The sequence below is a fragment of the Chrysemys picta genome, chromosome 8 (assembly GCF_011386835.1).
Source record: "Chrysemys picta bellii isolate R12L10 chromosome 8, ASM1138683v2, whole genome shotgun sequence".
Lineage (NCBI taxonomy): Eukaryota > Metazoa > Chordata > Testudines > Emydidae > Chrysemys > Chrysemys picta.
This window is the reverse complement of record NC_088798.1, coordinates 65,521,534-65,541,541: the sequence shown is the minus strand read 5'-3', so window position 1 is coordinate 65,541,541 and position 20,008 is coordinate 65,521,534. Positions and strand designations below refer to the sequence as shown.

Below are 20,008 nucleotides of genomic sequence, written 5' to 3'. Positions count from 1 at the left end.
AACCAAGCTTTGAAACAAAGGGTTCCCACCATATGCTAAATCTATATAAGGCGGTGAGTGACATCTTCTGGGGTTCTTCACTCTCCACACTAGAAGACTCCTGGAAACACCTGAGGAACAAAGACTGAACTGGAGGAAGTGCTGGACCCAGGCTAAAGGGATTTCTACCCTATGTATGAAGACCTGAGAAACCCAAGCTGTAAAGCTAATGCATTTTGTGTGTTATTTGCTACGTAATCTGCTTTGATCTGTTTGCTATCACTTATAATCTATCTTTTATAGTTGATAAACTTGTTTTTGTTTTAATCTAACCAGTGATCTTTGACTGGAGTGCTTGGGGAAAATCTCTGCTTGGTTACCACAAGTGTGCATTGTTCTCTTCACATTGAGGGAGTGGTGGATCGAGTATTAAACCCATATACTGGCCAGATTTGACCAGGGCAGGATGGTGCTGCTCTGGGGTCCTAGGATGGGAAGCTGGTGATTAGAGCCTGTGTGTAACTGCAGCTGGGTGTAACCCAAGAACTCAAGAGGGCTCAGTGGTACCCTAGTTCCAGGTGGCACCCTGGGGAGAACCTGTCACAGGCTGACCAGTCTGGTGATAATTTGTAAAGTATCACAACAGGCATTGCTCCAAAACCTGATTTACTCTCTCAGACTGGCCATCAGTTTGTGGATGGTGAGCAGAGGATATATGAGTGCGGTCCCCAAACAACTGTAGAGTTTTGCACGAAAACCATGACATGAATTGTGGCCCTTGGTCGGACGTGATCAGTTTGGGGAGACCACCGAGATGGAAGATGTGTATTACCAGGAGCTGGGCTATTTCTTCTGCAGAATGCAGGTGTGCAACAGGGGCAGAGTGGCACATTTTAGTTAGTTGATCTAGCACTGTGAGGACATCTGTGTGCTCAGCAGACATAGGAGCTTAATCATAAAATCCAGGGTAATGGGCACCAGGGTTTAGATGGACTTTCTGAAGGCATTAAGGTGCTGAGGGGCTTGTTCCCGGCTTCTTGGTGTAACCACATAGCTCACAGAAGTTGCATGCATCTGGGGCCACCAGAAGGAGCAGGCAACCAAGCGATAAGTCTTGATGTGGCCAAATTGGCTGGCTGATGGACTGTCAAGATAGACTCACAGCATCTCCCATGGGGGCAGCCTGGTGGAATGTGGAAGTGACCCTTGATGTAGAGCAAGCCATCACTTACTTCTTGACTCAGCGTTCCTGGGAATGGGCCCTTCCTTCATACCTGAATGGATTAGGGACAGGAGGGCTTGGGGAATGGTGGCATCCAGGAAATTATGGGGATTCGGGATGCATGGTGGCTCTGTGCAGGAGAGATCGCAGTCGGGGAGATATTCTCCCTTTTCTGTACATGGCATCGGCTGCCTTGTTCTGGGCTTATGGGTTACAGGAGATGGTAAAATTAAAGCCTGTGAAGAACAGGGCCATAGAACCCATCTTTGGTTCAGTGCCTTTGCCCTATGGAGATACTCCAAATATTTATGATCTGTGTACACCTCCCTCAGATATTCGGCAACTTTGAGATAGTGGCACCATTCCTCGAAAGTGGCTGTGATTGCTAGAAGATCCTTATGTAAAATCTCATGATTTTCTTTTGCCAGTTTGAGTTTCCAAAAATAATAGGCACAAAGGAGCAGGTGCTGTTGGGGGCCACATCTTTGGGAAAGTATTGCCCTGATTGCAACATTAGATGCACTGGTCTCAATGATAAAGGCTCACGTTGGGTCGGGATGGATCAGGATTGTAGAGCTGGTGAAGGCCATCTTGAGTTGACTGAACACCCACTGAGCCTCTGGAGACCTGGTGAAGGAGACGTTGGCCGCAGAGCATGGTCATCAGGGTTGTTTGGTCCAAAAACCCAGGAATGAAATGTCTATAAAAATTAGCGAATCCCTGGAAGTTTAGCAGCTTTTTGTGTTCCATGGGACCACCCAGGTCTGAACAGTGTCCACTTTCCTGGGGTTCATTTAGAGGTCCTCAGGGGAAAAGATGTAACTCAAGAACTCCACGGAGTGCTGCTCAAAGGTGCATTTCTGGAGCCTTGCATATAGACCATGTCAGCAGAGCCGATCCAGGACTGACTGGATGCACCGAGTGTGCTGCTACGAGCTCTCCGAGAAGAGGAGTATATTAATGAGACAGACTGTGATGTATTGTCTAGGACAGAGGTTTCCAAACTGTGGGGTTTACTGCACAGGAACATTCGGGGGGGGGGGGGGGCGCATGGTGGGGTCAGGGTCAGCCTCCAATAGGGGGTGGAGAGGGAGTGCCACGCTTCCAGCTTCACTCCTCCCCCAATCCTGTTCAGCCCCCAGTCCCGCTCTGCCTCCAGGCCCGGGTGAGACCCCCAGGGGATGAGGAGGGAGCACTACGCTTCCAGCCCCACTCCACTCCCAGACCAGCTCTGCCCCCAATCCTGTTCAGCCCTGTGCCAGAGTGCTAGGCAAGAAAGACTGAGGCAGCACTCTGTTCACTGTAGCTCCAATCAAACAAGGCAGAATGGAGCTGATTAAGCAGAGCTGTGCCTAATGTGTGGGTGGGGCAGGGCAGAAAGCTAATTAAGCCATTAGGCTGAGCCCACAAATAGGTACAGGAAGGAAGTGGAAAGGGGGAAGCAGGCTGGAGACAGAGAGAGAGAGAGAGAGAGATATTGATTGATTGATTGATTGATTGATTGATTGCTCGCTCTCTCCTGCTTGTTATAGGAGCTGTATATATTATGAAGGTGGTGGGAATCCATTTGTAAATAAACTGCACAAGGGTTCCTGAGTAGTTTGTAGACTGGGACAGCGGCAGGAGCCAGGAGGCCCTGCTACACGACCCAACCCTGTTCTCTGTCCACTTGCTTAGTAAATCCACCCTGTTAGAATCCAAACAGTCCAGCGATAAAGATAATTCCTTTCAATCAGTACTTATATCTTCTTCTCACAGAAGACAAGCTGACAGTTTTTTCTAACCAACATGGACCTTCCGTGGTTGATGGTGGGTGAGGAATGCAGATTGAGTCTGTGACCTTTGCTTTGAAGTTAGCATTCCACTTCCTTTGAATTCAGAAGTAATTTAGACAAAATCTCTTTTCTATTATGGAAGCCTTTCTCACAAGCCTCTGTCCATACAACAGTCTGGTTTTCCTTTGCTCATAAAGTCTGTTATGGGGGCCACAATGTCCCTAAACCCTTTACAAACCTATGGGAATAGTTGGCCACATCAATAAAGGACTGTACCTGCTTCTTGGGACTGGGCAGGCTGCCTCTACTTTTAAAGAGTCGGGGCAAACAATCCCACAGCCCAGCCTGTGTCCTAGGTAGGACACCTCTGCAACCCCTATCTTGCATTTGGAGACCTTGACAGTGAGGTTGGCTTCTCTCAGCCTTTGTAACAAAGTTCCCACATGAGAGTTATTGAAAAGTTAAAGCAGGTAAAATACATTAACAGGTGAGTCCAAGTTTGTAATTCCAAATATTAGCAGAGATGTAATAATTTGCCAGTTTCCGAAAGTCTTTCAGGGTAACCCAAGAGAACTTTAGAGATCACTGTCCACTCGCTTAGTAATTCCACCCTGTTAGAATCCAAAGAGTCCAGAGATAAAGATCATTCCTTTCAATCAGTACTTATGTCTTCTCACAGAAGACAAGCTTACAGGCTTTCTAATCCATGTGGGCCTTCCTTTGTTGATGGTGAGTGAGGAATACAGATTGAGTTTGTGAATTCCCAATGACCCTTGTTTTGAAGTAAGCATTCTACTTCCTTTGCATTCATAAGTAATTTAGTCACAGTGATATACATAATGCAATTGTCTGTCACTATTTTTATAATAGGGATAGATAAGTGAAAACAATGTAAGTAACATTTCATTAGTTATTATGCAGTTTACACATAAAAAATCTACTCGTCCTAATACTAACACACACTTTTGATCTAGGGTTGATTAAGTGCAGGGACATACATAATGTAATGCGATAGCATTCAACAGGTTACAGATAAGTGAAGACAACATCATTCCTATTCCGCTGGCCTGTCAGCATTACAATGTTCTTGCTTGATGTATGTATCCAGTGGATATAAATAGCTCCAGTAATATACGCTGGAATTACGACTCAACTGTGTGTAGTTGGGAAATGGGTCTATACTAGACATAGGAATGTGCTTTCCCCACCTGTGAGTTACTTCCAAAGTAGTTTGAAAGACAATGAGAATTTATTTACATATCACGTAAATAGATCCATCAAGCTAACAAGGGTTGAAAGCAAACTTAATGCTAACAAGTGGGGAAGAAGACGGCATGGAGTCTATACCCCGCAGGAGAGAGAAGCTTGGTCTGAGTTTTACTTTTCAGGGAATACATTGCAAAGGGTTACTGGTCTGTAAAGAAGGGGGCTGTACCTCTAGTGACAAGCAAGTGAATCAACTGGCTGTATACAATTCTACTGTATGATAAAAATGCATAGAGTGAGGTCTTTTTTGAAAGCTAATGACACATTCATGATTAACAGCAATGTGAGATATCTATGTTAATACTGTAGGAGATAATATGGATATTTAATGATATTGTGCTTTAAAGTCTGTGGCCAACCAGGGAGAAACAGGTTCCCTGCCAGACAGGATAGAAGGCAGCTATCTACCTGTCCCATCTGTCAATTAAATATGACAGAAGCAAAACAGTGGAAGCCCCATTTCCATACAGGGAACGGGAAGCCCACAGAAAGGGAAGAATAACATGAGGTCATCATGCCTCTTGAAACAAAGTCATTGAATCTGGGAACATTCAAGCAAAGATAGAAGTCATTTTTGACATCCATCATTTGACAGACACAACCGAACAGAGCTCTTACAAGCAGAGAAAGATGGGGCCTTCATCCAACGGAGGGCTGCAGTCTCTGAAACTGAGTACAGGTGAGAAACCTTCTTAGGCAAGATTAAGCTTTAGACTTTTAGATGCGTTTTCACTTTTATTTGCTTGTAACCATTTCTAACTTTATCTCATACTTGAACTCAGTTCAGTTCCTATCTTCTTTTGTTAATGAACTGGTTTTACTATTAATCGAAACCTACAGTGCTGTGTTTGAATTAAAGTGATTGTCAGCTCCAGTTAATGCAGAGGTGGGCAAACTACGGCCTGCGGGCCACATCCAGCCCACGGGACCCTCCTGCCTGGCTCGTGAACTCCTGGCCTTGGAGGCTAGCCCCTGGCCCCTCCCCTGCTGTTTCCCCCTCCCCCGCAGCCTCAGCTCATTGCGCCGCCAATGCAATGCTTTGAGCGGCGGGGCTGCGAGCTATTCCTATTGGGACCCAGGAAGTGGGCGGACGGAGCCCGCCCACTGCTAAAGGACCTCCCCCCAGCCTAAGGGGAGGAACCACTGGGCCCGGCAACCAAATGAATCCAGGCAACAATTAATGAGAGAACAGGGACGGGAGTGAGGTCAAAGGGTCAAATGAAGGGAACCTGACAGGGTGCTCTGTGGTGCGCAGTGGTGTGGCTGGCTCCAGTTGGGTGGCACAGCTGCCTGTTCTGGTGGTCTGGGTAGCGCGGCTGTAGTGCTGCCAGCCACTGGTGTGCCACGCAACGCAGTAAGGGGGCAGAGAGGGTTGGATAGAGGGCAGGGGAGTTTGGGGTGGTGGTCAGGGAGCGGGGGTGTGGACATGGGTCGGGGTGGTCAGAAGGCGGGGAACAGGGGGGTTGAATGAGGCAGGGGTCTGGGGGGGCAGTCAGGAAGGAGGGGGGGTTGGATGGGGCGGCGGGGGGTAGTCAGGGGCAGGAGTTCCGGGAGCGGTCAGAGAGAAGAGGTGGTTGGATGGGGCAGGGGTCCCAGGGGGGCAGTCAGGAATGAGAGAAGGTGTTGGATGGGGCAGCAGGGGGCAGTCAGGGGCGGCGGGGTCTGGAGGTGGTCTGGGGATAGGGAGGGGTGGATGGGACAGGGGTCCCAGAGGGGCCATCAGGGGAAAGGGAACGGGGGGGGGGTTGGATGGGGCAGGAGTCCCGGGGGGGGGGCCGTCAGGGGGCAAGAAGCAGGGGTGGGGGTTGGATAGGGGTCGGGAGCCAGGCCACACCTGTCTGTTTGGGGAGGCACAGCCTCCCCTAACTGGCCCTCCATACAATTTTGGAAACCTGATGTGGCCCTCAGATCAAAAAGTTTGCCCGCCCCTGAGTTAATGTAGCAAGCTGGTGGGTTTTGTGGGTCTCTGGAGGAACAAATGGCCCTTATAATTTCTCTGAACTGTCCAGGAGAAGGGTGGACTGGGAGTGTGTTTGAGTCACCTTGCTGGTTGTAATGAAGGCTGGTGGAAGCCAGAGAGGGACTGTAGACAGGCTTCTGGGGTCAGAGCTGCTGAACCAGGGCTGTCTAGCACAAGACACACAGGATGAGACCTGCATGTTTGTCGGGTGGCTGTGAGCATCCCAGGGTGTGAGCTACAACAACAAAGCATTGTGAGGCACCCAGGGTTACAGGGCAAGTGGATTGTTGTGGATTGAACCCCGCACTCCATTACATTTACACCCACTCATTAAGGCTGAGCCCAGTCCCTGAATCCCAATGTCTCTGCAGTTTAAGGGCTTCCCCTGTGCTCCTGCCTCAATTACCCCAGCAGCACCATCTCAATGTGCACTAGATCCAAGGCAGAAGTGCCATTTCAGGCACTGGTGCCCTAACTAGCAAGGGACCAAGCAACCAGTAAAAGAGCAGTGAGAGTTTGGCCCAGTAGCCTACCATGGAGAACTCTTGACATATGTGTCCAGTCTCCCTCCTGCTGCTGAGACATTACAACCAATGGAATTATTGCATGCAGATTACCTATAGAGGAAGGGTGGTGACTGGTTATGTCTCATGTCACAATGGCCCCACTTAAACTTCCTGAGCTATTGCCACCTGTGCCTGTCTGTGACCTTTATAATCATAACAACTAGCAGCCTAAGGAATATTTAATGGAACCAAAGATCTCTAACACAACAGCAGACAAAATAATCAGCAGCCATAGTTGAGAGGGAGGAAATTCTCAACACATGAGCGGAAGCGGACGGTTACACTGGATGTGTGGTAAAGTTGCAGGGAGAAAATTAGAAACCAATAGAAATCAGATAATCACATTTTACTTAATCTCTTTTTCCTATGCAGAGAACAAGCATTTAAAAGTAAGCAAAAATTATAGCAAAGAGAGCAACGGCACCAACTATCTTAAACAAATAGGGCATTGAGGTGTGGTGAGTATAATCTTCAACTGCCCTGGTTTTCAAAGGTTTAATGATCCGTTCTCTCTGAGTCAGGATGGCTTTCCTGGCTCCATCCCACTTCCCTGGCCCTCTCAGGCGGTATTGGTACGGCGTGCAGGGGCCAAAGAAAACCTCCATGGCGAGCTTTGGATCCGTGAGGAAGAGAGACAGCAGGTTGGGCTTGACTCCTACCAGGCAGGCAAGTTCATCCATGTATTCGACATAATCCACTTGGATAGTGTGGCGCTGGCTTTTCACATACCTGAAACAAGAGAGAGAAGTACGGGTGCCCTTGTAGTGTGATAAAATGGAGACTGCACTGACCAGGAAATGACATTCCTGAGGGGCACCAAATTTGGAGAATTTCCTTCTCTGGAACTAATTCCCACTATAACTGGAATTAAAGGAAAAACTGGGTCACGATTCCATGTGAAGTCATAACCCATGCCAGGTGGGTCTAAGTGTCTTTGTCCCCTTCTAATGGCAGGTCTCCAGAAGAGATTTATAAGACTGCTAATGGAGTTTGCTCAATTGGTAAGATATGTGCTTGTAGCACTGAAAGCCCTGTCTTCAAACTCCACCATCAGTCTCATATAGGTTGGTTTTAAAAGTGGTGCCTAACGTGGGGCTAGAATGCCAGAAGATCTAACAGGCTTAGGAAGAACTTCTCCAGGTAGGGGATATCTGTAGACAGGGTGAGTCCTTGTCTCCTTCTATTTGCTAAAACGGGATTTTCTCCCCTATTTGCTGCTGGATTCAGCCACGGTCTGGGGGATAGGCATGAGGATCATATTGCTTAGTTTTCTACAGCTATAATTTTATTACTTAATCTTTTTCTTTTATGTCATGTTTATGTGTAGAAGGAAAATAGAGATGGGAGAACAATTCCAGATCAAATAAATGTTTCCACATAAATTTTAATGAAGAGAGCTAAGGCTGGAAATACCAGACTCTTTACAACAAATTGATGACACATTGGAGGTATTTTAGAGAATGATAGAAACTTAAGACATCCTCAGGGAAAGACTCCTTCCAAGCATGCCCAGTAATTATTACTTCACATAAAAGTTCCTACCGTTTTGACATTTCGTCTTTCTTCTGTGTAATATTGACCATCATGTCGCTCGCTGTGGGCAACCTGATCTGCCCTAGAAGAGAAAAGCCAGAGTATGAGTAGAGATGTGTCTGGCTCCTTCAGGAGGGGACCAGCCATTTCCAGAAAGAGCTCTGTGTATGGGGGGTGTAGGAAGTTGTTGTTTCCTACAGGAAGCACTGCATGCTGGGCTGGGAAGGCCGTGATGACTTTGTGTCCCCAAAGTTGCAGAGCTTGGAGCTTCTGGAGCCCAGTGGGCAGCCTGATTCTGTGAGAGACGTGGGGGTTAGACAGTCTATCTTCAGGCCTGTTGACAGGGGAGGGGGCAAAGGGGGCAACTGCCCAGGGGCACCAGCAGCACAGCCGGCAGCAGCTCAATGGGCACCAGCCAACACAGGCGCAGCAGAGTTGAAATATCAGGTGGACCATGTCCGTATGGGCATGGCTTGTGCATCCGTGCACCAGCTGTTGCACGTGGTTCAGCTCCTCACCCATGTGGCGACACCATGCCGGGCCTGGGGACCCATTGACTGTTCTGCCCTGGGGCCTGGAATTGGTGTCGGCAGGCCTGTCTATCTTTGTCAGGGAACTGCCTGGCTCTAGAGTTGAGATTCCTTCCCCAGAGCTGCAGTACTTCCTGTGACTCCTCTCCCCCATTTCCTGGGCTGACAACACTTCCATGCTTCCAAAAATGGGAGGAGCGAAGGCCCAACCACCTGGTGAGCAGCCATCCTGGAATACTTGGGATTGAAACAGCACTATGGTGGAAACAGATATGGGCTGGCTCATCATCATGGCACTCATACAGGTACTGTCTGCCACCCAACACCAGCCCAGGGACTGCACAGCTCTGCTGAATTCAGCTAATACCATGTCAATCCAGCAAGGCCCTCTACTAACACAGGCTTAGGGTTTCAGAGAGCTCTATAATCCAGAGACCCCAGGCTATTTCTTGCATTTTGGTTCACATACCCTTGAACACTTGTGTGGCCAAGCGACTCTGGAGTTCTGCAAGGGGCATGATGGCCCCCAGTGGCTGGATGAGGCCAATGAAAGCCAGAGTTGGCTTCTCCAGGTGAGGAGGGAAGATGAATTTATACAGGGAGACCTGGTTTTCGACCACTTTGACACAATCCTGGAGGAAGGGGAAAGAGAAGCTGTATCCTGTAGCGAAGAAAACTGCATCAATGTCCTCCTCTTTGGTGCCATCTTCGAAGATGGCGCCGGTTTCAGTGAACTCCCTGATGTTCGGTTTCACCAGCACTTTGCCAGAGATGATGCGGTTTGGCAGGTCGTCGTTGATGGTTGGGTGCTGGCTCATAATCCTGCATGACAAAGAGAAGGTGTGTCAAGATCTGTCTGGACAAATGGCATACTCTGAAAGTGGGGGAGGATCAGTGTGATGGTCAGGTCTCCGCTCCTCTGTTACTAGAATTTGGCCTGGGCAGCACAGCCATGTTACTAGCAGCATGAGTGCAAAAAGCTGTTTGAAGGTGCTTGGTGTCAGTTATGGCTCCAGTAGCGTAACGGGCCCTTAAAAGGGGCAGAAACAGCCCCCTGAGATTATCCTCAGGCAGGAGGCACCGCATTATGGCCATTCTTCCCAATGGTCACAGGAAGGAGGGCGTGAGCTCTGAGGGTGCTCTAACTTACACTGACAGCTGGGTTGGGCCCTGCATGGTGCCAGAACACAGGAAACACAAAATCACCCTTCCACCCTTATCACAAATGCAGTGATGGTAGAAGGGAAAAGTCAGGACCTAGGTGTTTTATGTAACTCCTTCGATTTGCCATTCTGCCCCAGCAGGCTGAGGGGAATATCCCGTATGTTTGAAAGCACCTGTGCTGAGGCCTTAGACCGTAGTGTGCGTGGTTGAATCTTGCATTTGCTCTGTTCTCCGCCCATTGGTTAACCATGGATGTAGTCAACATCCTCTTGAAAAAGGCTTTAAACCTGGTGGAGAGCACTATGTCCACAGGGTACCCTTGCTCCGCAACACGATTCAGCACCCACGCCCCACGCCTGGTGCTGAGGAAGACCTAGATAGTGGAGAAAGACAGCTCTCTTGGACATTGACACATACTGTACTGCGTCACACCACTTGGCACTTTGTGGCACTGGCAGGGATTGTTACTGTCATGAATTATTATCTGCGATAGGGTGAGTAATACAGGCTTCAGGTGAGATCAAAGCTCCAGTGTGCTGGACACTTGTACAGCCACATTGTGAGGGACGTTCCTGCCCCAAAGAGCTGACAGTTTCAATCTTCATCCCTGCCCACTTGGCCCTGTTTCCCACTGGCATCCCCTCCATGCACATCTCCACTGACATCCCCTGTCTCTGACTCCCAGCTGTAGACTCACTGGAGGTTTTGGGAATCTCAGAGAGAAGCCTGGCTGGGACTGTGAGGAACCTCACTGAACTCTGACCTTGTCCCTGGTTGTGTAACAGAGCAGGGCTGCACATAGCAGGGTGCAGCCAGTGCTCGGGGCTGACACTGCACTGCTATCTGTGGGCTCTGTGGTGTCACTGCCTATGCTGCACCATTGTTGAGAGCCCTGCTGTCAGGCTCTGGCTGGACATCTGCCATGCACCCAGAGCAGGGAGTGGCCATCCTTAGTCCACGGCTGTGTGCAATCCCGGTGAATGGCACTGTGGGATCACATAGAGGGCAGGCCTCGGCCTGGGACAGCTTTGGTAATGACTGGCAGATGCTTCCATGTCAGTACCCTTAACCCAGACATCACTGCACATACCCATAGGAGGCGACATGTCTCATTACAGGGACCTTCCCTGACCCTCCACCTCTGCTGTGCATCCTGTCACTGCTAAACACACTGATCCTCTGGGATGCCCTGGGGAACGCTGGGCCGCTGGTGGGGACATGGCTGGGCCGGCTATGAAATGGCTCTGGGTACTGGAGACCCTGTTCTTCTTCTTAAACCTTGCCACCTTTTCTTTCCTCTGCCCATAGTTCTGTTTCCTTCCTCTGCATTTATTTCCCCTGCAGCCCAAACTCTCTTGTATTGAAGCAACTGCTCCATTCTCCAAATTTTGGAGGCTCCTGACATCTTTCAACACAATACCGAGCTCTTCCCTGGCTCCATCTGATTTCCTGCCACCTCTGGGCTCCTGCACAGCAGTTAGGGATGCTGCTGCAGGCGCCTCCCCATGACTCTATGCAAGGTACAGGTAGGCAGTGGCAGATGGGCTAATGAGGAAGTGGGACATGCTACTCTGAGGGCACAGCATTGTGGGTAACCTGCTGGTTAGTGCATGTTGTGTCCCACCCTGTACCCAATCTACAGCGGCTAGGACTCTGCTACAGTCCCTAGCTATAGCACTGGTCTCTCTAGCTCCTGGTGGAGTGTAGATCTAGAAGGGTCTAGTTCCATCCCTGCTTTAGGCCAAGACAGCAGCTGCCATACAAGTAACAGCTGTAGGCAATTTCCTATGTCCATTACAACCACTCGGTAAGTGCAGATTGCCCATGATGACGCTTTGATACTAACTCTGATGAACCATATAAACTTTCATATCTCCTCTCTGCACTTAGGGGATGCTTCAAATGGGAGTCTTTCCATTAACTTCAGCAGAGGCCCTTAGTTTGGGCATTTCTGGGGTTTGTGGTGTGGTGTATTGGTCGGTGCTGCTGCCTTTAGCCCAGTGAGGTGGGGGGGTGCTGCACTGTGCCATGAATGAGAGAGCCGTCCCTCCTGAACCAAACCTGATCAGCTTCATGGCTGAGCTCCACGGCCAGGTCCCCTCCCGAATTGCCAATGCCGATCACAACGACTCTCTTCCCCGAGAACTCCTGAGGGTTCTTGTAATCCCGGCTGTGGGAGTAGCGGCCTTGGAACTTTTCAATCCCTGCCAGGAGAGAGCAGAGCAGCTCAGGCTCTGGGTGCTAGGGATGAGCTAGCGTGTTTGGCCTGTGTCTTTGCCAACTTGAACATTGTGGTTCTGGAGCTCAACACAAACAGTGAGGAGGATATCCTCTGACTAGGGGAGACAGTGTGGGTGGGGACCAGAGTGACATTCTGGGCTGCACCTCTAAGAGGTGCACCATAGACCTATCAGCCCAGAGGAAGAGTCGAGCGAAGATAGGTTGAAGCCACTCTTTCACCTTCCTGACCCTGAGCTGCTGTGGGAGGCTGGAGATGCCCCCAATCTATCTAAGTTATGGCAGTTCCCCAAGTTCTTCTATTAGCCACAGTGCTGATTGCTACATCTCTACCCTGAGGCTAAACCCACTGTCAGCCTGTCCCCTGGCACACCCCTCCCCCCACAAGCCAGGGATTGTACAGGCCTCCTGGTTGGAGGCAGCCATATAGCCATCTTCTGCAGCGCCTGCACCAGGGGAACTGTGCCCCAGCTGGAACTGGGCCTTTCGGAGCTCTCTACACTGCTCTGGCTATGTACCCGGTGTAAAGGAGCTGGTGTGTGGGTTGGAGCCTTGCCTCAGAGTAATAAGGGAGTGAGAGGCTGTGGGGATATGGAGCAAAGAAGGGAAGGGGTAAAACGAATACAAGAGACTCTGCTGTAGCAGCTAAGCTTTCGGGGCGGGGGGTCTTCCCTCCTGCCCCAGCATAGATTCATAGACTTTAAGGCCAGAAGGGATCATGATGTCATATTATCTGACCTCCTGCACACTGAAGGCCACAGAATCGCTCCTGTAATAGACCCATAACCTCTGGCTGAGTTACTAAAGTCCTCAAATCATGATTTAAAGGCTTAAGTTACAGAGAATCCACCATTTACACTAGTTTAAACCTGCAAATGGCACATGGCCCGTGCTGCACAGGAAGGTGAAAAACTGCCAGGGTCTCTGCCAATCTGATCTGTGGGGAAATTACTTTCCAACCCCAAATATGGTGATCAGTTAAACCCTGAGCATATTGGCAAGACCTACCAGCTAGACAACTGGGAAAGAACAACTCTATCTAACTCCTCCCATCTAGTGTGCCATCACCAGCCACTGGAGGTGTTTGCTGCTAGCAGTCGTGTATCAGCTATATTCCATTGTAGGCAGTCTCATCATACCATCTCCTCCATAAACTTATCAAGCACCGTCCTGAGGTCAGTTAGGTTTTTTGCCCCCACTGCTCCACTTGGTAGGCTCTTCCAGAAGTTCACTCTTCTGAGGGTTACTAACCTTTGTCTAATTTCAAGCCTAAACTTGCTGATGGCCAGTTTATACGCATTTGTTCTTGTGTCCACACTGATACTTATCTTAAATAACTCTTCTTCTCCCGCCCTAGTATTTATCCCTCTGATGTATTTATAGAAAGCAATTGTATGTCCCCTCAGCCTTCTTTTGGTTAAACCAAAAAAGCCAAGCTTTCTCTCATAAGATTCCTCTGATCATCCTAGTAGCCCTTCCCTGCACCGGTTCCAGTTTGAATACATTTTCCTTAAAGATTGGAGACCAGAACTGCACACAGTATTCCAGATGAGGTCTCACCAGTGCCTTGTATATTGGCAGTAACATTCCCCTGTCTCTACTGGAAATATCTTGCATACATCCTAAGACTGCATTAGCCTTTTTCACAACCACATTACATTGGCAGCTCAGTCATCCCGTGATCAACCAATATTAGATCTTTCTCCTCCTCCTGTCTCTTACAACTAATAGCAAAAATTCTTGTTGTTAGTCCCTAAGTGCATGACCTTGCACTTTGCAGTATTAAATTTCACACGGCCTGTGGCTGTAACACCAGAGGTTCTGAATAGCTGGAGTGGCAGATGGGAAGGAGCATGGGGTCACCAATACAAAAGTTTGAGAACCACTGCCATAGAGCTACGTGACTGCTGTATCTGCTCTTCTCCCCCCACTGGCATGTTCCTGAGTGGCTCTCTGTATCTGCTGTGCTGCCTGTGGCATTGGAAGCTACATAACCATTTGGGCTTTGAGTCCTCTGAACTGCACCTTTCAGTGTCTCAGGGGGCTGTCGGGCTGCCATCTGGTGCAGATCCTTTGCTGCTGTCATGCACTGGCATACTCCTGAAATGGGAGAAGCGCCAGGCGGTGGCTGACACGCTTGGCAGCAGTTCCGTGGTTACAGTAACTGGACTAGTTATGAGTGGATAATCATAGAACCCTAGGGTTCTAGAGCTGGAAGGGACAGCTAGGGGCCCATGAGTCCAGCCCAGGACTAATGTATGTCCCAGGACCAGCCCAGGCGCACGTGCTCATTGCTTTCCCTCTGCTTATCCCTTTCCCTTCCGCTCTGCGATGTACCTGGGAAGGAGTCCAGTGGCAGATGGGCGTTGGTGTGATGGCCACTGCATACCATGATCCCATCGAAGACGGCCGACTCCTGCTTCCCCTCGGACTCCGTGACAACGTCCCATTGGCCCGTGGAGGAGAAATCTGGGCGCTTTGTCACACTGACCACAGTGGTCTAGTAGGAAAAGGGCACTCACAGAGCTGGCACCAGGAAATTTCATCCTTGACACTAACCTCCTCCCCGTGCTTGAGTCAGCAACCCAGCCAGGAAGCACAAGGCCAGTGCACAGCTGGGACCAGCAGCAGGAGGCCAGTTGGGCTCTGCTGGGTTTTGCCTCATGGCCTCTGTGGATTCACTGGCTCCCACAGGGAATGGGGCTGCAGCAGGTCCCGGGACCTGGGCTGTAACTTCGGCCAGGCAGCCCCCAGACAAAAGGAGGTCCCAGAACAGCCCCTCCAGCTCTCCCTGTTCCACGAGTGTGAGATGTTTCCTCATCGGGGGGGATTCTTTCATCCAGGTCTTGCACACCTGTGCGTTCATGTGCACACTCACACACTAACACACACACACACACACACACACACACACACACACAGTCCTACCCCTGCTCGCTGGGCCAGCTCTCCTCACCTTGAAGCGAATGTATTTCAGAAGGTCGAAGTGGTTGGCGTACATGCGGAAATACGTCATGATTTTGGAGTTGTGCATGTAGTTGGGGAAATCATCCGGGATGGGGAAGTCACTGAAGCACATCATCTCCTTGGAGGTGTTGATGATGACAGATTTGTAGATGCTGGCTCTGCCCTCTTCGGGATTCTCCTGCAGGAGCGACAGAACATGGACATTACTTTTGAATATTGACTCAGGAAAGTAAAGCTGTAGCGATGAAGGTGGCATGAAGCCACAGGTGGTATGATCTCCCCTAATATGTGATCTCCACAGATGTTGCCATGGCAGCCTCCCTGCTCTGCATAAATACACCTTGAGCATCCTATACATTTTCCTTCAACCTGCCAACACACACGACACACCTTTCCCTTTACCCCATCCACGTGGGCACCAATGATACTGCCAAGAATGACCTTGAGCGGATCACTGCAGACTACGTGGAGACTAAGGATAAAGGAGTTTGAGGCGCAAGTGGTGTTCTCGTCCATCCTCCCTGTGCAAGGAAAAGGCCGGGGTAGAGACCGTCGAATCGTGGAAGTCAACGAATGGCTACGCAGATGGTGTCGGAGAGAAGGCTTTGGATTCTTCGACCATGAGATGGTGTTCCAAGAAGAAGGAGTGCGAGGCAGAGACGGGCTCCACCTAACGAAGAGAGGGAAGAGCATCTTCACCAGCAGGCTGGCTAACCTGGTGAGGAGGGCTTTAAACTAGGTTCACCGGGGGAAGGAGACCAAAGCCCTGAGGTAAGTGGGGAAATGGGATCCTGGGAGGAAGCACAAGCAGGAGAGTGCAAGAGGGGAGGACTCCTGTCTCATGCTGAGAAAGAGGGACGATCGAGGAGTTATCTTAAGTGCCTATACACAAATGCAAGAAGCCTGGGAAACAAGCAGGGAGAACTGGAAGTCCTGGCACAGTCAGGGAACTATGATGTGATTGGAATAACAGAGACTTGGTGGGATAACTCACATGACTGGAGTACTGTCATGGATGGATATAAACTGTTCAGGAAGGACTATCTTTATTAATGATCTGGAGGATGGTGTGGACTGCACTCTCAGCAAGTTTGCAGATGACACTAAACTAGGAGGCGTGGTAGATACACTAGAGGGTAGGGATCGGATACAGAGGGACCTAGACAAATTAGAGGATTGGGCAGAAAAAAACCTGATGAGGTTCAACAAGGACAAGTGCAGAGTCCTGCACTTAGGAGGGAAGAATCCCATGCACTGCTACAGACTAGGGACCGAATGGCTAGGTAGCAGTTCTGCTGAAAAGGACCTAGGGGTCACAGTGGACGAGAAGCTGGATATGAGTCAACAGTGTGCTCTTGTTGCCAAGAAGGCTAACGGCATTTTGGGCTGTATAAGTAGGGGTATTGCCAGCAGATCGAGGAACGTGATCGTTCCCCTTTATTCGACATTGGTGAGGCCTCATCTGGAATACTGTGTCCAGTTTTGGGCCCCACACTACAAGAAGGATGTGGAAAAATTGGAAAGAGTCCAGCGGAGGGCAACAAAAATGATTAGGGGTCTGGAGCATATGACTTATGAGGAGAGGCTGAGAGAACTGGGATTGTTTAGTCTCCAGAAGAGAAGAATGAGGGGGGATTTGATAGCAGCCTTCAACTACCTGAAGGGGGGTTCCAAAGAGGATGGAGCTCGGCTGTTCTCAGTGGTGGCAGATGACAGAACAAGGAGCAATGGTCTCAAGTTGCGGTGGGGGAAGTCCAGGTTGGATATCAGGAAAAACTATTTCACTAGGAGGGTGGTGAAACACTGGAATGCGTTACCTAGGGAGGTGGTGGAGTCTCCTTCCTTGGAGGTTTTTAAGGCCCGGCTTGACAAAGCCCTGGCTGGGATGATTTAGCTGGGAATTGGTCCTGCTTTGAGCAGGGGGTTGGACTAGATGACCTCTTGAGGTCCCTTCCAACTCTGATATTCTATGATTCTATGATTCTATGACAGGCAGGGCAGAAAAGGTGGGGGAGTTGCGTTGTATATAAGAGAGGAGTATGACTGCTCAGAGCTCTGGTATGAAACTGCAGAAAAATCTGAGAGTCTCTGGATAAAGTTGAGAAGTGGGAGCAACAAGGGTGATGTCGTGGTTGGAGTCTGCTATAGACCACCAGACCAGGGGGATGAGGTGGATGAGGCTTTCTTCTGGCAACTAGCAGAAGTTGCTAGATCACAGGCCCTGGTTCTCATGGGAGACTTTAATCACCCTGATATCTGCTGGGAGAGCAATACAGCGGTGCACAGGCAATCCAGGAAATTTTTGGAAAGTGTAGGGGACAATTTCCTGGTGCAAGTGCTGGAGGAACCAACTAGGGGCAAAGCTTTTCTTGACCTGCTGCTCACAAACAGGGAAGAACTAGTAGGGGAGACAAAAGTGGATGGGAACCTGGGAGGCAGTGACCATGAGATGGTCGAGTTCAGGATCCTGACACAAGGAGGAAAGGAGAGCAGCAGAATATGGACCCTGGACTTCAGAAAAGCAGACTTTGACTCCCTCAGGGAACAGATGGGCAGGATCCCCTGGGAGAATAACATGAAGGGCAAAGGGGTCCAGGAGAGCTGGCTGTATTTTAAAGAATCCTTATTGAGGTTGCAGGAACAAACCATCCCGATGTGTAGAAAGAATAGTAAATATGGCAGGCGACCAGCTTGGCTAAACAGTGAAATCCTTGCTGATCTTAAACGCAAAAAAGAAGCTTACAAGAAGTGGAAGATTGGACAAATGACCAGGGAGGAGTATAAAAATATTGCTCAGGCGTGCAGGAGTGAAATCAGGAAGGCCAAATCACACTTGGAGTTGCAGTTAGCAAGAGATGTTAAGAGTAACAAGAAGGGTTTCTTCAGGTATGTTAGCAACAAGAAGAAAATCAAGGAAAGTGTGGGCCCCTTACTGAATAAGGGAGGCAACCTAGTGACCGAGGATGTGGAAAAAGCTAATGTACTCAATGATTTTTTTGCCTCTGTCTTCACGCACAAGGTCAGCTCCCAGATTGCTGCACTGGGCAGTACAGCATGGGGAGAAGGTGACCAACCCTCTGTGGAGAAAGAAGTGGTTCGGGACTATTTAGAAAAACTGGACGTGCACAAGTCCATGGGGCCGGATGCGCTGCATCCGAGGGTGCTAAAGGAGTTGGCGGGTGAGATTGCAGAGCCATTAGCCATTATTTTTGAAAATTCATGGCGATCGGGGGAGGTCCCAGATGACTGGAAAAAGGCTAATGTAGTGCCCATCTTTAAAAAAGGGAAGAAGGAGGATCCGGGGAACTACAGGCCAGTCAGTCTCACCTCAGTCCCTGGAAAAATCATGGAGCAGGTCCTCAAGGAATCAATTATGAAACATTTAGAGGAGAGGAAAGTGATCAGGAACACTCAGCATGGATTCACGAAGGGGAAGTCATGCCTGACTAACCTAATTGCCTTCTATGATGAGATAACTGGCTCTGTGGATGAGGGGAAAGCAGTGGATGTGTTATTCCTTGACTTTAGCAAAGCTTTTGATACGGTCTCCCACAGTATTCTTGCCGCCAAGTTAAAGAAGTATGGGCTGGATGAATGGACTGTAAGGTGGATAGAAAGCTGGCTAGATCGTCGGGCTCAACAGGTAGTGATCAATGGCTCCATGTCTAGTTGGCAGCCGGTTTCAAGCGGAGTGCCCCAAGGGTCGGTCCTGGGGCCGGTTTTGTTTAATATCTTTATTAATGATCTGGAGGATGGTGTGGACTGCACTCTCAGCAAGTTTGCAGATGACACTAAACTAGGAGGCGTGGTAGATACACTAGAGGGTAGGGATCGGATACAGAGGGACCTAGACAAATTAGAGGATTGGGCCGAAAAAAACCTGATGAGGTTCAACAAGGACAAGTGCAGAGTCCTGCACTTAGGACGGAAGAATCCCATGCACTGCTACAGACTAGGGACCGAATGGCTAGGTAGCAGTTCTGCAGAAAAGGACCTAGGGGTCACAGTGGACGAGAAGCTGGATATGAGTCAACAGTGTGCTCTTGTTGCCAAGAAGGCTAACGGCATTTTGGGCTGTATAAGTAGGGGCATTGCCAGCAGATCGAGGAACGTGATCGTTCCCCTTTATTCGACATTGGTGAGGCCTCATCTGGAATACTGTGTCCAGTTTTGGTCCCCACACTACAAGAAGGATGTGGAAAAATTGGAAAGAGTCCAACGGAGGGCAACAAAAATGATTAGGGGTCTGGAGCACATGACTTATGAGGAGAGGCTGAGGGAACTGGGATTGTTTAGTCTCCAGAAGAGAAGAATGAGGGGGGATTTGATAGCAGCCTTCAACTACCTGAAGGGGGGTTCCAAAGAGGATGGAGCTCGGCTGTTCTCAGTGGTGGCAGATGACAGAACAAGGAGCAATGGTCTCAAGTTGCGGTGGGGGAAGTCCAGGTTGGATATCAGGAAAAACTATTTCACTAGGAGGGTGGTGAAACACTGGAATGCGTTACCTAGGGAGGTGGTGGAGTCTCCTTCCTTGGAGGTTTTTAAGGCCCGGCTTGACAAAGCCCTGGCTGGGATGATTTAGCTGGGAATTGGTCCTGCTTTGAGCAGGGGGTTGGACTAGATGACCTCTTGAGGTCCCTTCCAACTCTGATATTCTATGATTCTATGATTCTATGATTCATCCCCATCGCATGCACAGCCTCAGCCCCCATCACCCCATTCTCACCTCTTGGCCACACACAAACACCCTCCATGCCCTATGTTGACACCACACCCTCTGGCCCGCTTCTTCTGTTGGCATTTGCCAG

At 49.5% G+C, this 20,008-nt stretch overlaps 1 protein-coding gene across 6 annotated transcripts in view; it reads right to left on the bottom strand.

Moving 5' to 3' along the window:
- Positions 1 to 7,099: 7,099 nt before the first annotated feature.
- Positions 7,100 to 20,008, bottom strand: part of LOC101940259 (flavin-containing monooxygenase 5-like) — a 36,961-nt gene continuing 24,052 nt past the window's right edge. For all 6 annotated transcript variants that reach the window (XM_024101129.3, XM_024101128.3, XM_024101130.3 and 3 more), the window contains 7 exons: positions 15,190 to 15,378; positions 14,571 to 14,733; positions 12,057 to 12,199; positions 10,169 to 10,368; positions 9,301 to 9,653; positions 8,311 to 8,383; positions 7,100 to 7,497 (listed from right to left, as the gene is read on the bottom strand). In XM_024101129.3, the coding sequence (XP_023956897.1) occupies positions 7,152 to 7,497; positions 8,311 to 8,383; positions 9,301 to 9,653; positions 10,169 to 10,368; positions 12,057 to 12,199; positions 14,571 to 14,733; positions 15,190 to 15,378 (1,467 nt within the window). In that variant the 3' untranslated portion in view covers positions 7,100 to 7,151. The remainder of the gene's footprint in view (positions 7,498 to 8,310; positions 8,384 to 9,300; positions 9,654 to 10,168; positions 10,369 to 12,056; positions 12,200 to 14,570; positions 14,734 to 15,189; positions 15,379 to 20,008) is intronic.